At 34.1% G+C, this 15,811-nt stretch overlaps 2 protein-coding genes across 3 annotated transcripts; both read left to right on the top strand.

Annotated features, from left to right (window-relative positions):
• The first annotated feature begins 8,059 nt into the window (after positions 1-8,059).
• Positions 8,060-8,599, top strand: LOC148929962 (histone deacetylase-like protein). Its single transcript, XM_089066831.1, has 2 exons — positions 8,060-8,151; positions 8,242-8,599. The coding sequence occupies exons 1-2, from the start codon at positions 8,060-8,062 to the stop codon at positions 8,552-8,554; spliced, it is 405 nt and encodes a 134-aa protein (XP_088922957.1). The 3' UTR covers positions 8,555-8,599.
• Positions 8,600-12,474: 3,875 nt separating this feature from the next.
• On the top strand, positions 12,475-13,862 carry LOC148929961 (uncharacterized). 2 transcript variants are annotated; one of them, XM_089066499.1, is made up of 4 exons: positions 12,475-12,961; positions 13,072-13,134; positions 13,401-13,451; positions 13,534-13,862. In XM_089066499.1, exons 1-4 carry the CDS (start codon positions 12,609-12,611, stop codon positions 13,790-13,792), a joined length of 726 nt encoding a protein of 241 aa, XP_088922625.1. In that variant the 5' UTR covers positions 12,475-12,608; the 3' UTR covers positions 13,793-13,862. The 2 variants fall into 2 exon arrangements, with proteins under 2 accessions (XP_088922625.1, XP_088922624.1); XM_089066498.1 differs by having other exon boundaries at positions 13,398-13,451.
• The last annotated feature ends 1,949 nt before the right edge of the window (positions 13,863-15,811 follow it).

Raw genomic sequence — 15,811 nt, 5'->3', positions numbered from 1 at the left:
TGTACCAGTAATAACCTCAGATGCTCTAGATGCCTCTTCCTGGGTTATAGCAAACACACGAGCATGTCCCTGGGGTGTAGACCCTTGTGCCTCTGACTGCCCTCGTCCTCTACCAATAGAAGCACTCATAACTTGTCCTCTTCCACGGCCTCGACCAAAGCCTGTACTTGATGCTGCTGGCCGCACATTTTGTTCTGTTTGTTCTGTCATTGCTCTGCCACTTGGTATCATGTCCGATCGAAATGGGCATTCCCTAAAGTAATGTCCTTGTTGTCCACAATGATAGCAGCCCCCTGTAACCGTTCGGCACTCTCCCATATGTTGTCGTCCACAATGCACGCATAAAGGTCGTGCATGTGCTGCCATACCAGATCCTCGTCCCCACTCAGGATTAAAAGATGGTACACGTCCACCTCTCTGAGCAAATGAACTTCCTCTACTAAAATTTGATGTTGATGAAAAAGAACCTTGTCGTCTTGGAATTCTAGAATTTGACTCACTAACATACTGTAGTGGTCCTCTCTTCTGTCTCTGAAGATAAACTTGTCTTTCTTTCACCAATCTCTCAGCTCGAATAGTTGCTGCACGTAGATCACTATAAGTGTGAAGATCTGAAGGTGTAATCTTACTTCTTATCTCGTATATCAGTCCATCTTCAAAATGTCTGCACTTATCTTGTTCTATAGGCAACAATGCAGATGCATATCGAGAAAGCTGAGTAAACTTCACTTCATAGTCAGCAACAGACATAGCTCCCTGCTTAAGGGACAAAAACTCCTTCTGTTTCTCATCACGATAAACTCTTGGCATATATTTGTCACTGAATTCTCTAAGAAAGTCATCCCAACTAAGTACTGGAGGTTGTATCATAGCATGTGGGACTGTCTCCCACCAATTATAAGCATCACCTTGAAGAAGAGACACTGCATAATCAAAACGTTCTTCTAGAATACAACCCATCTGATTAAACACACGCTCTGTCCTCTTCAGCCATATCTCAGCCTCAGCTGGATCAATGGTCCCATAAAAGTCAACTGCTCCCATTTTCCGGAGTTCTTTAAAGCTTCTACCTCTTTGCCTCATCATTGGCCCTTGTACTTCTTGTTCAACTAGTGTAGGTATAGGTTGGTTATGCCCAGATGATGCAGTAGGTATATGAGATGCTTCTATAGTTAATGAATGATGCAGGGCGGCTGACCCTTCTCTACTCGGTGACACATGTTCATGAATATCCATGTTCCTGATGATTCAAATGCAATGCAACTTATAACCAATATGTATCATATGCTATGCATGAATGTTATGTCCCGGCAGGATTCTATCCCCGCTCTGATACCACCTAAACTATCAAACCTCAACTCTTATGACGTATGCACTTACTATAAATAAATTCAAACTTTAAAACAAATAACCACATTTCGAGTACATAAAGCGCACATATTATATAGTTTCAAAACCCCTATTGATCAAGTACATTTTAAACTTTCTAAACTGTAGTAGGACCTTCTCACCACTCTATAGAATATACATTTATCTACATGCAAAACTGATGAGGAGGAGAAGGTTGTCAAAACGCGTCAGCCGCCGAACCTGATGATACATGCAGTTCCCACGACCCCCGCCAACCAAAAGCTTTACTGATATCTTATTTCTGAAAAATAATAGTGGTTTATATGAGCCACAACTCAGTGTATATAAACCTCACCTTTAATTCCACATCCCAAAAATCAAACATTTTCTTTAACCACTATTGATAACAATAATCAACAAATATATAAAAAAAACATAATTTCATACAGATATGCTTATGCCACTCTATTCAGTTTATTATTCTGTGACTGGTCAAGCCTGGTATCTGCCCGGGATTTCCAATATGCCAGTATGATTTGACCCGAAGGTCCCACTATGATTTGACCCGTAGGTCCCACTATGATTTGACCCGAAGGTCCCACTATGATTGACCCGAAGGTCCCAATATGTCCACTGTGATTTCAGATCCAGGACAAGACTATCACAGATCCTCTTTAATCAAATGATTCAGTTAATTCCAATACAATATGCAAAACATATCTATTGCACCAATCACATATTCATATCATATTCCACTACATAATTCTAATATAATATACTATTAACATATTTATTGCACCAGGCATATATCTCCATCATCACCAGTAAACACATATCATATCAATATAAAATCGTATAATTCAATTATTCACTTCAATTCACACGTAGCAATTAACCACATAAAGCATGTAAAATAAAAAATGTGATTTATACACAACCTTATGTTCGATATATAATCTAGTATGAACCCTTACTCCCTTTCAATGATCAACTATCATCGATCCTCACAAATTTTATTTTCTCTCCTTTTTTATTTTTCGTCCCTTTTCCCGCTTATCTCCCTCTGTTACTTCCTAAGACTATTATTTATATTTGCTAAGATCATTAAACCGACTCTTATTTATTTTAAATAATAGTATAGGTTTTTTTTTCTTTTTTTTTTGACGTGGCCTTCATATGTTTATTCCACCGTTTAACTAATCTATTTGGATTATGCTCATATATCTACACGTGTGGCTATAATATAAATCCTTATCCCTAATTTCATAGTCATGCACAAATATAGATATTATATATATGTAGTTACGTGTATATTGTATCACATGCACACCCTTAATTATTTATTTACTAAAAACAATTCAAGGACATATCTTAAATAATTTATTATGGATTGATATTAGTTTATTAATCTCTATGGTATTCAATTAATATGTCTATTATGCACAAATTACTACAATGTATAAAATAATGCATATATTAGCTAAGGATGTTACATAACTACTTAAATAGGATCACTACATCTAGATACACGTAAATCCAAAATTTTCGTCCACCTACCTGTATGCTTTTATAAGTGCTATAATTTTCCATACTTAATATCATACACACACACGTATTACTATACATTCACGCACTTAAATTAAGTGCTTAATTGTTAAAGCAATATAAATATAGCCTATATATATATGTTATATAATACTTATTGGGTAAAATAATAATATATATATATATATATATATATATAAACAAATGCATAAATATATAAAATGATGCATGTTTCGGGGTAGGGATGTCACATGAGTGATGAAATTTGATAAATTATATTTCAATTTTCATACATGTTGAAAGCAGATTTTATCAATAAATGCAAAAAAAAATCTCAATATAGTGTATGCAAAATCTCAATATAATGTAGGTAAAAATATCAATAAAACTATGTTGTTATTTTCTTGTACTTGTGTTGTGTTGATATTCTCATGTCATATTGTTGATATTTGTAATACACTATGTTGATATAAAAAAACACCCACGAAAATTATCAAATGATAACATAATGATGATATTACCCTTTTGTCGATATCTTGTCTTCTATTTATTTAAAGTTGTGAGCTTTAATCTCATCCACTTGACTAGATTTATTTTAAACACGAGAACTACCCGCAAGTGTACGGGGCTAGTGTAGCAATAAACAAGTAAGAATATCGTATCCACGGAGACAAATTGTGCAACTCAAGTACCACGAACTGATTTTGACTACTATCTAGAGAATCCTGAAAGATTGGTTTTGATTTTGAAAAACAAATATACAAAAGCAAGCTAAAGCACGCAACAAAAGACAAGTTTCAAATAAGAGAACACGGTAGAGCCTTAGATCCAACTACAACGAACACGATGCGAACAATTCAACAACTTCGATTACTCAATTAAAGTCTTTAGGATTACTAGGAAAGCCGCTAGTCTAGACTAAGCCCTCTCTCGAGTACACGTAACCAGTTGATTAATCATTAATATTTAATACTTCACAATTAACTCCTTAAAACAAAAGGCTCAAGCCCTCACTCTAGAATTTCTTCTCTCGAATACAAATTATCTAGGTGTTGTTCATTCTTTTATCAATCCTAATTAGGTATCTCTCGATTACTCATAACTAGGTCAATAAAACCAATTGGTAGCTAAGCAATTGATTTGAAAAAGCACAAGAACGATACACAGAAAACACAAGAGCAAAGGTAATCAAAAGTCCTTGAATTAATCAAAAGCGTTCATTGTAATATTCACCAAAACTCTACAAAAGATTTAGCTACTCATACTCAATGCAAATTCACAAGAGAAATCCATAGAAAGTGAATTGAACATAGGAAAGCTAATAAAGATACTCCTAAAGATGAATTGAATGGGCAAATCTTCTTCGTCTTCAAACTTGTTGATGAATCGGACTTTTTGTCACTTCAATCTGCTCTCAAATGTGGAAACTGCTTCTGGGGCGTGTGGAAAGTATGCTGGAGTCGAACCCTAGGTGCTATTTATACCCGGGGTGAAAAATAGAAGAAAATCAGTGCACGAGCTAATCGCCCGGCCGGGCGATTTTTAAGTGAAGAAACGCCCGACCGGGCGTTTTTCTTGAACCGCGACATTGCACAAAACGCCCGACCCGGGCTATTTCTGAATGAAAAACGCCCGGGGACAGTGGATTCGCCCGCTCTGGAGACGCAAACACCCGACCTTCTGTGAAGAAATGCCCGCCTTTATGTAGTGAAACGCCCGACCTCCGGTTTTGGTACCATTTTCCCCCGTTTCCACCTGTTGTGACTACAAAAACTCGACAAACTCATCAAAACACTAAATTAGGGGATCATAAATGAAAACTCGAGTAATGTGACATAAAACACTCAATTATGCACTTTCAAACATCCAAAACACTTGCTAAACTACGAGTTTATCACCACTCTAGATATAAAATATTAAAGAATCTAATAGAGAATTCTAGAATAGGAAATGAGTGCCTATAAATATGGCATAGTTGTACATTTTTAATAAGTTGAGAAAGTTTGAGAATTAAATAGCTTCTTTTTCCCACATCACACACCTCTTCTAAACCATTTTTCCTTATATTTCATATCATTTTGTAAACTAAATTCGTTAGTGTATATAGATTATATATTTGCGGCGTAAATTCCTAATTTCTCTCCAACAATACAATATTTTCCTTCTAAACACAAGTATATATGAGAAACTGATCGGTTTTGTACTCAACATCAACTTCAATATACCAACGTCAACGATCTGTGTACTGATCAATTGTCGTTTTCACGGCATGTGGTTGCATCCGTATCGAATTGCGAAGATGACACAGATTGTCTTTAAATATCAACATAGATTGTCTTTAAATATCAACACAGATTGCTGATTGCAGAAGCACCAATCGAGTCTTACTTTTACCGTTTTTTTGGTTGATGCATCAAGTTAATACTCTATATCGATACTACACCTTTGATTTTCTTTTTCAAAGTATATATTAAAAAAAAAATTTGACAAAAATCTTATTAATGTTACTATTGTTGCAGCTGGGATAATAGAACCCTACTAATCCAAAACGATTGTTTTTTGTCACAGAGACTGACAAAGAAACAAAACCTACCGAGAAAAACCTCCAGTTGAGCCTACTTATTGAATTACTCTGATCAAGATCTTGATAATTATATTAATTTTCCTCTTCTTATTAAGATACAACCAATGACGGCGAGAGAGATTGAAACCACAGAGGAGCCTCACAGTGATCAGACGCAATCCACGGAGGAAGTCTTGGATTCGTATTGCACTCAGCATATCCGTCACATAATTATTGGTTGAGGATTGTGTACAAATGTCAAACCTTAATATGCATAAATTGTAAAAAGAAGTAGTAGTCCATATAGATGCAATCCCGGGGGAAGTCTTGGATTCATATGCACTTAGCATATCCATCACATAATTATTGGTTGAGGACCGTGTACAAATGTCAAATCTTAATATGCATAAATTGTAAAAAGAAGTAATAGTTCATATCTAATCAAATCGTTTAACGATAAAAACTTATTGAATTTTGGTCAATTCAGAATTACTCAAGTAGTAGTTCATATCTAATCAAATCGTTTAACGATAAAAACTTATTGAATTTTGGTCAATTCAGAATTACTCAAGTAGTAGTTCATATCTAATCAAATCGTTTAACGATAAAAACTTATTGAATTTTGGTCAATTCAGAATTACTCAATTATGTACACAATATAAATAAATTCACATGCATTTTATCGCTTGGCCAAAGCAACATTATTATTATTTGTTATGCACTACCATTCAATAAACGTGAGCATATTAGAAGATTCATCAATTATCCCGCCATCCAGAGGCGGACCTACGTTGATTGGTGGGGATCGTTGGAACCCCCACCATTTTGAGCTTTTACTATGATATGCATGTGCAAATTGTACAAAATGAGTTCTAGCTTAATTGGTTTTGCAGCTGCCCTCTAACCAATAGAGCCAGGGATCGAAAGCCACCAGCACCCACTTTTGTTTTTTGGCGAATTTTGTTACATTTTCTTCATTTCTCTATTAAACAATCTATTTTTATGATTATCATAGTTAATTCATTAGCTACTAATTAATTTATTTATACATTTTTAGTTTCTCACTCTAGTAATTTATGTACTTGTTATTATAAGATTATAAAGAATGCGTCTTTAGTTTATATTACTCATTCTTAAATTATTTATCATCCATCTCTATCTCGTAGCTCTATAATGTTCTTATCGGACTGTTTATGATGTCGTTGGCACTAAAAATATAAAACAATGATGTTAATCTCCTCCGCTAGTGAAAAATATTCTCATTAATGGATGACATGGGTTTTAATTCGTTACAGATAAAGTATATAAATTATGAATGGCTTTCCATTGTTAGTATGAGACTAATTTTGGTAGACGGGCGAAAATAGAAAGATGAAGCTATTTTTTTTATGGACGAAAGAAGTACTGGTAATTCAGACTCCCCAGTATCCAAATTCTGCGTCCGCCACTGCCGCCATCTAATCTTTTTTGGTGTTGATATTTTGAAATATAAGAGCATGTGCAGTGCTATCGTGCGGATAAGCATGTCTGTGCCATTGGCACGGCATTTGACGGACCACCATTGCACGCCTACCGCTGGAACGAGCGTGCTCGACGTAGAGAGATTTGCTCGCGGGCACGCAAACACACGTCCGCCATGTGGAAGGTTGTGGGTTGGGCGTGACTTGATTCGTGGATTAGGATGTCAAATCTCATACAATTAACTATACTATTCACACATAATATAATTAAGTTTTTTATACTAACAGATATTATTTATTACTTATAAAGACATAGTATTACAGAATATGGTATGTTGAAAAATAGAAAATGGTAGTTGAGCTGCCCTCCAAATTTGTTGGGTGGAAAGAAGAAAAATTGGAATAAGAATACAAGATAAAATGGCAGAAAATTGACACTAGAAATGTGGAATAAAGGATCATCAAGTGAGCAAAAAATGGATTATTAGCGGTCAAAATAAAGTCCATCATCACGTCTGTTGCAGTTGCACGCTACGAATTACTTGTACACAATTAATAAAAACTCAACACCTTTGGAAAATCTTTCGGAGTATACAAAACACATAAACTAATCGATAGTTTGGATACTCGATACATGGCTAGTCTTGTACTACTGGTAATTAATTAATTTTTGAAAAAAGAACAAACATGGTGCATATATAGTTATCCTATTTATATTTATCATTAGAGATATCAATAAAAAAAATTAAACGCTTCAATAAGAGTTTGAATTTGAATGGTGGAAGCTAGAAAAGATCAACAATATCTATTTTTGTTTTCATCATCACTCTATTTTTGCGCCTCTATTTGTAAACATGCACTACAAGCCTACAATTTACATGCACAAGTACAAATCCAAATAATTTCGACACACTTTCTATATAAATGAAATTTCATGTTAATTGAATAGTAGAATTAAACATATCTATTTCATTCTAATATTAGTATTAATATTAAATTATTTAAGTACAATGTTGTTAAACAGCAAGCAAACGGAATCTCTCTGTAAAACAGAATAAAATTAGTACAATGTTGTTAAACAGCAAGCAAAAATACAGAATAAAATTACAGCCAAAAATATCTATGAAAAAACAGAGCAACAATGATGAGTTTAACCAACTGTTCGCTCAATTTTCCCGCGCCTCCCTCAACATCACCTTCTTCCCCAATTTCATCGACGCCGCAGCTTCCACGGTGAGTAACCCTACACAATTGCGATCTGCTTAACATATAATTAAAAATCAATTCATCCAATTTCTAATCGAATTGCTACAATCAACGCAGCTCTCCGTGGAGGAATCGATACGTGCTAGGCTTGACGTGCGCGATAATAGACCTCGACGGCGGCGATTTCGCGGGGGTCGGGGAGAAGGACAGAGCTATGGCGGTGGATATGCGATCGTCGGTGACGGCTCCGAGATGGAGCGACAAGAGAGCTTGCCTGCCGTGGCGGATCAATTCGCTCGAAACAATCATTCCGGAGAATCTGCCGCGGCCATCGACGCGGCGGCGGTGGGAGGCCACTGGCTTCTCTGAGACGGCTCCGCCGGTTAGGGCTGCGGTGAAATCAGGCGACAAGGGTTGTTTTAGTATGTGATTAACCATGTGTAGAAAATGTTGAATTTTTATACTGTAAATATCAACAAATATAAACCGATTATTTAAAATAATTACTATTGTCTTAAAGTAAAATAATCTGAATCAATTATTTTTCTTTTTTGGATTGTTTCATTAAGTAAAATATTTCCTAAAATAGAAGTACCATTATCTTAACATTTTACATCTCTTACTTTATTTTCTCCATTAATTAATAAAATAAAATTATATAAAATCTCATGACAAACAATAAATATTTGATAAGTACTACTAGTAATTAATTGGGCAAAAGGAGTATTAAATTCCAATGATTGGCTTGTCACAATGATAAAAGTTTAGATTACTAACTTGTGTAGGATGATATGGGTATTAATTTTTACAGAATTGGAGCATCAATTACTTTGTAAATAAATATAAATAATTAAAGTAGTACATTTTTGTACATTTTTGTACATGCAGTACAAGAAACGTTAGTGAATTAGAATGGGCCATTGCTTAATATGTACAAGAAGCCTATTATATGAATGGGCCAGAACTTTAGGCCCATAGTTGTTGGTAATCTTCTTGATTTAAAACATGAGAGATGCCCAAATTTGTGAACTTGATATCAAAGGTGTTCCATTCAAATCTGTTTCTGAGGTGTATTTTAGAGTATCTGATTCAGTTCACACAAGATATCAAGTTTAATTAATTAACTCTAATAATACTATGATACTGCAAGATTACATCGTCGTTAGTAGTATTTCAAGTGTCGATCCACAGGGAGGTAAGATTGTTTAAAACTTATAAAGTTAAAAAGATGTAACATAAGAATTTGATTTTTGGTTTTGAAAGATTCAGACAAACGAAAATAAAAGATTAACAAAAGATGGATTTCTCGAACGGAAAAACATGTTTTACTCCCCTCCAAAACCGCCCCAGAAACCAATTTGAAACCTAAAATTCGGCAGTTTTCGAGAAAAACGCCCGGCCGGGCAAAATGGTGCCAACCCGGGCGTTTTTTATGCTAACCCGGGCGTTTCCACTGTTCCCGGGCGTTTTTAATGCTGAAAACACCCGACCCGGGCGTTTTTGCCGGTTTTGACTGCTTTGCGCACCTTCGTCAAATGGCCATAACTTCTTCATCCGAGCTTCGATTGAAGCGTGTAATATACCCACGCGAAGCTATTTCAAAGACGAAGATAATGGTGGTAAGATAAAAGAATTTGGACACCATCTTGATAGGCAACGAACAGTTTCAATCAGACGCTACTCCACATGTACATCTATCAACTAATATATAATAATCAAGCTTTAATGATTAATTGATAGATGATTTTAATGTACAAAATAGGAGAAATCATAGAGTAGAACAAGTATTATTTGATTCACATCAGTTTCCAACTAAATAAAAATAATTATGAACGATTTAAATTAATTTCCATGTATAGATCTAAACTAATATCCATTTTCATGTAAGTTACTTAGATAATCTTAGACGTATGTATTTGCAATAAGTAATATAGGGAACTATAAAATTGGTCTCTATGTATGACAAGACGAATACTAGAGGTATTCATATTTAAAAAAATATTTTGTAAGCCTCTACGTATGATTATAATATCATTTCAGACCCTTTTTCACTATTTTGAGTCTTTTATATCCTTTTCCCCTCACTTTTAACCTAAATGTACAAGGATGTTTTAGTCTTTCTCATTTTTATTACTATGTACTATGTATATTTTATATTAAAATATTATTTTCATTTAATCCATAAATATTATAAAATTAATTAGATTAATAAATTAAAATACTTATCGATAGTAATCATAAGAATGATTTATGTTTTTATTTTAGTTCATACTCCGTACTAAAATAAAAACATGAATCATTCTTACGATAATTATTGAAAAGATGTAAAATATTTTAGTTAAACTAAAATAAATTTTAATTTCTCAATTAGGTTAATATTAAAATTAAATAGAAGATGTTTAACTAAAATATTAAACATAAATCCTAATATTTTGACAATCCATCTTCTATTTAGTTTAACTAAAATAAAAATATAAATCATTCTTATGATAACTATTGATAACTATTTTAATTTATCAATCTAATTAAATTTATAATATTTATGGATTAAATGAAAATAATATTTTAATATAAAATAAACATAGTACATAGTAATAAAAATAAGAAAGACTAAAATATCCTTGGAATTACATTTAAGTTAAAAGTGAAGGGAAAAAGGTATAAAAGACTCAAAATAGTGAAAAGGGGTTTGAAATGATATTATACCTATACGTAGAGGTTTACCATGCATTTTTTCAAACATGGGTACTTTTAGCGTTCGACTTGTCATACGTAAGCCAATTTTATAGTTCACTCTTAAGTAATAAGGGGGGCCATGGTGGACCTATTAATTTCTTTTCGATCCTGTATGTACTTAATGGACCTCTTGCACCCTTTGCACCCAATATATGGGCTGTAAACTGTCATTGTTGATAGGCTTCAAAATTTTTGAATGCTTGAGTTCTTGACTCAAATTTGAATAATGTATCAAGTACATAATAAAAAGAACAATACTTATATTGGTGAATGCATTAAAAATGGTACAAATAGTAAGATTTGAAATGAAATACTACTATAATAACTTTATAATTATAAGTTGAGAATATTTGAAGATATTATATAAATAATTAAGCACTTTCTAAGTTGGGGGAAATTAAATCGGAATAGGGATGGAAGAATTATTTGATCAAAGATATCTAAAGACATAATTTTCGGACCGACTATATATTACCTATAGCTGATTAATACGATCACAGTCGTCATAATTAATTAAGTCTAGTTGAAGATAGGAAATAATCAAGGAGAATAAATTAAAGCTGAGTTATTTTACTCTTTGTGGAAGCTTAACCGTTGACTATATATAGGTTAACCAACGACCCCTCAAAGAAGCAAAACGGTACAATTAATTCTAATGCTCTTAGAATTATTCATAGACGCATGGACATATATATACTACTACATGTTTCAAGGTTGGTTGCACCATTCTGCATTTTCGTTGTTGTCGTCGTCTATTGTCTATTGTCGTTGGCTGAATAATCAATTTTTCTATTTATGACAATTAATGTCAGGCTTGATCCGATATTTCTTTCGACACCACCGAGGCGCAAGATGAAGCTGCCGAAAAGAGAAGGGTGAGATGGCGAAGATGGTACGTCCCAATGGAGCGGAGGATTATGGACGTGACAAATGCTAACTACATTATTAAAACGCCAAATATTCCCGCTAGGCATGTCAACAATTGCTTATACAAATTAATTCAAATACACGCACCCATACATAAATACACCACACGTCAACGTCAAAGCTTCTGTATTTGAGCATTTAAGAGATCTTAACCTGAAGATCTGTCGAGCATCGGAGGTGGAATGGATGTAGATGTTGCACTTAGGGCGGAGGCAGAGTTGACTTGAGGTTTGAAATATACAAAAGTCAAAAGTTGTATATTTCAAATAAGGAACGAAATTGTTTCATCCTAATAAGGAGTGACTAGACTATATATTACATCTAGTAATTGGATAAGGGCAAATGTAAATTAAAAATCATTGATAGAACAATTGTACAAGTTTATAGATCCAAATATGCTCTATTTCATGACCTTTTAAGACGAATTCTTCTATTCAAATTTAAAACAAAAATAGTACTACTCATAATAGCAACATATATATTTTGATTTGGTTTATTCTAATTTCTAAATTGTAATTGAGTTGACATGCTTACCTGGATATTTAATTTCCTCTGCCCATAAAGTCAAAATTAGTCGAGTTGGATACACGTAATTGAAAATTTAACCATATCCAAAATAATATAATATACACAAATTTAGTTATAAAGTCCCCAACAGTTGCAATATTTTTCATCGAATCAGTTTCTAGCTTCTTTTTACTGCATTTTCTTTCTACTCATAGCAATGAGTAATTAAAATTACTAAACTCTTCACTCCCACGTGTAATGGAACTTCCTTTATTCTTCCGCAAAATTACTCTCCAATTTGACTGTATTTACTCATGGGCGGCCCGTTTGGCGATCTAAAGACTAGGTTGGTCAGCAAAATCGGTCAACCAATCAGTTTCGAAGTTGATGGTGGGATTTGTCCGCTCCGAGACTTGCCACCTGGCAAATCTCGGAGCGTGTCACTCTCTCGCATGATCAAGCTATGTAAAGAGCGCAGATCAGCCGAATGGCCGATCCGCGTACTATTCAATGGCCGTTTTCACGGCATGTGCTTGCATCCGCGTCATATCTTGAAGATGACGCGGATTGAGTTCCGATATAAATTCAGAGATGACGGTTCGCGCGTGCCGATTGCGGAGGGAATAGCCGAGACATTCTTTAACCGTGTATTCGGTTGCTGCATTAGGTTGATAGTATTGATTTAGTTCATTAAATTAGAGAAAAACATTTAATTTATGGACTTATTAAAATTCTTTTATTTGGATTAATTCTTATTATGGTTGCTTTTGGTTGCAGTTGGGGGAAGAGAACCTATGTTCAAATAGCCGAAGCTGATTCAACACGGAGAAGGCTAATTAGGTAAGTATGTGTTTGATGTACTGAATTTTTTTTATTATTATTTATGATTATTTATATTTATAAATCTTGTCTTATTATAGAGTTTTTTTTTTTGTTAATATTGTTGTTTATCTAATCATAAATTGCAAACTTCATCTAAATAATTACTCATCTCAGCATTAATGATTTTCCATTTAATTTATTAATGATATTCATATTTGTGTAAATTTTATATCTTTATTTTCCTTATAAACTAAAAAAATTCATTTTTTTTTTTGTCGCAGCAGGGCTGGAGATCCTGAGACAAAGCCACTCGAAAATACTAGGCTCCAATTGAGGCAATTAATCATTCCCAACTTATCAACATACACACTCAACACGAACATCAAAACCTTCATAATTATTTATTCATATTTGTAGGCAAGAGAGCTGGAGGAAGAAGTTCATCCTAGCATTTCCATCAAGGAATATCAGATTCCGACTGCTGTGGAATGGTAGTGGAGTGGCGGCCGGTAGAAAAAGCAGCAGTGAAAACTCAAATTCGATGGCTCAGAGTCGAAAGAGGCTGTTTTCTCTCCGAAGAAGGGATGAATTCAATCGCACCATCCTCTTCGTATTGGCCTTCCTACTGGTTGGCTCTGTACATATTTTGTACAAATATGGTTTCTATTTCACTTGATTAAGATTTAAGGATATGGAATTAAGTTGTAACTTGTAATCAAGCATGAGATCATGGGTTTGCAGTGTGATATCTGTTGTAACATATTGAATAAAAACAAGATTTGTTATAATTATCTCGTCATCTGAATATTGTAACAAGTTGCGATGACATACGTATGCATAATAAAAAAAACAAAGACTTGGAAATGGTAAAGGAATCATTTTTAAATTAAGGAGAACAACCAAATAGTGCATTTCACACATTTTTAAGTGTGAAACCTATCAAGAATATTGATTCGCCAATTTGCCACCCATCAATTATATTCTACTAATTTTATTGACATTGTGTTGACATCAAAATCTTAAATTTACACTGTATTGACATTGTGTTTGACGTTGTGTTTTGTGTTGAAAAGTTTGGAGTTTATACAATATATGAGTTTGCATTTTATCATAACCCTATGAATGATTATATAGTATGAATCTTATTTTATTTTTTCATAGTTCGTTTATTTGATAATATTTATATTTTATTTTAGGGTTTTTGGCTTTAAAAATCATAAACTTTTCCCGAATTCTGGTTTTTCCCACCAACTTTAAAATTTGTTTTTAAAACCACGAACTTCTGATTCGTGTGCTTCTTCCCACGGCGGGTCAAAGGTAAAACCCGACTTGTCTATGTGTTATTTTTAATCCCATTTGGCAGTAAAATCATAAAGGGAAGTCTTATTTGGCAATGCCAACTATTTTGTCATATTCCCATTTCCCACCCTTTATCTTTCCATTATTCCCATTTCACACCCTCCTTCCTCAATCCTCCCCCTCAACTACTCCGAATGCCTCAGCCGCTGCCATCTACAAAACTAGAAACCAGATGCGCCGCGAATTCAGGAACCGAAAGAGAAACAAAGAGATAGAGCATAACGGAGGTGGGAGCATCTCCGGCGGGTTAGTCGTGAGCAGGAACAAAGAGAAACTAGCAACCATTTGAACAAGAGCTAGAACAGAGGCTAGCCGTGAGCATCTTCGGCGGGTTAAGGTTGAAAACGGAGGCGGCTGCATCTGTTGGCTCAAGCTGCCTTGAATTCGGCGGAGGTGGCAGCGCTGCGCGGCTGTGAGAGAGAATTTGCGGCAGAGATGGGAAAGAGATTTGGCCGGTAGAAGCGTGACTGCGTTTGCTCGAAATTTGCACATTGAGGAGCTCTCAGTGAAGAAGGAGCTCAAGAATTGCGGATTGAGAAGCTCGAGAGTGCAGATTTGCTCAAGAATTTGCAGAAATTGGTTGAAGATTATTTTTCAAATTTTTGCAGATTGAGGATCTCGAAAATTGCAAATTGCATCTCCATAAATTCTTTTGAAGATTATTTATTTAATTTTAAGTTTTAATTCAGAAAATAACACCATTACACAGTCATATTTCCGGCTGTCCACGTTGGACAATTTTGCACCGGAGATTTGGTATTCGGGTCGGGTTGGTAAATAGCAAACGAATCGAAAGTTCATGGTTTTAAAAACAAATTTTAAAGTTGGTGGGAAAAACCGGAATTCGGAAAAAGTTTATGGTTTTTAAAGCCAAAAACCCTTTATTTTAAAATATATAGACAGTTAATATTAATAACATGATCCAAAAAGTGATTTAATTATATTAAACTGCGTGAATATACCATGAAAAAACTTTGGAAACAAAATAGAGTAGATGGTTGTCACAATTAATATGAATAAAAATAAAAATAAAATAAATAAAATAATTTTATTATACTCAAACTGATGACCAACTATAAAGTTTAATTATATAAAAATTACTACATATGGATAGATGGTTGTCGCAATTAATACGATTTAAAGTTGTTAGAAACTCTATTTTAAAAGGTGGTTATAAATATTTACACGTATATATGAGACACAAAATTCCCATATCAAATCCAATTTGAGCCGTTACTAATATAGTATAGTATATGTATGTATGTAATTGTACATCTGGCTGTATATATGCATTATGTATGGACATGCAAAATTTTCAATCTCTACAATGTGCCTA

Source organism: Salvia hispanica, chromosome 3 (genome assembly GCF_029641045.1).
Source record: "Salvia hispanica isolate PSC_SH4W2 chromosome 3, Shi_PSC_v1, whole genome shotgun sequence".
NCBI lineage: Eukaryota > Viridiplantae > Streptophyta > Magnoliopsida > Lamiales > Lamiaceae > Salvia > Salvia hispanica.
This window is presented reverse-complemented; position numbering and strand designations above follow the sequence as displayed.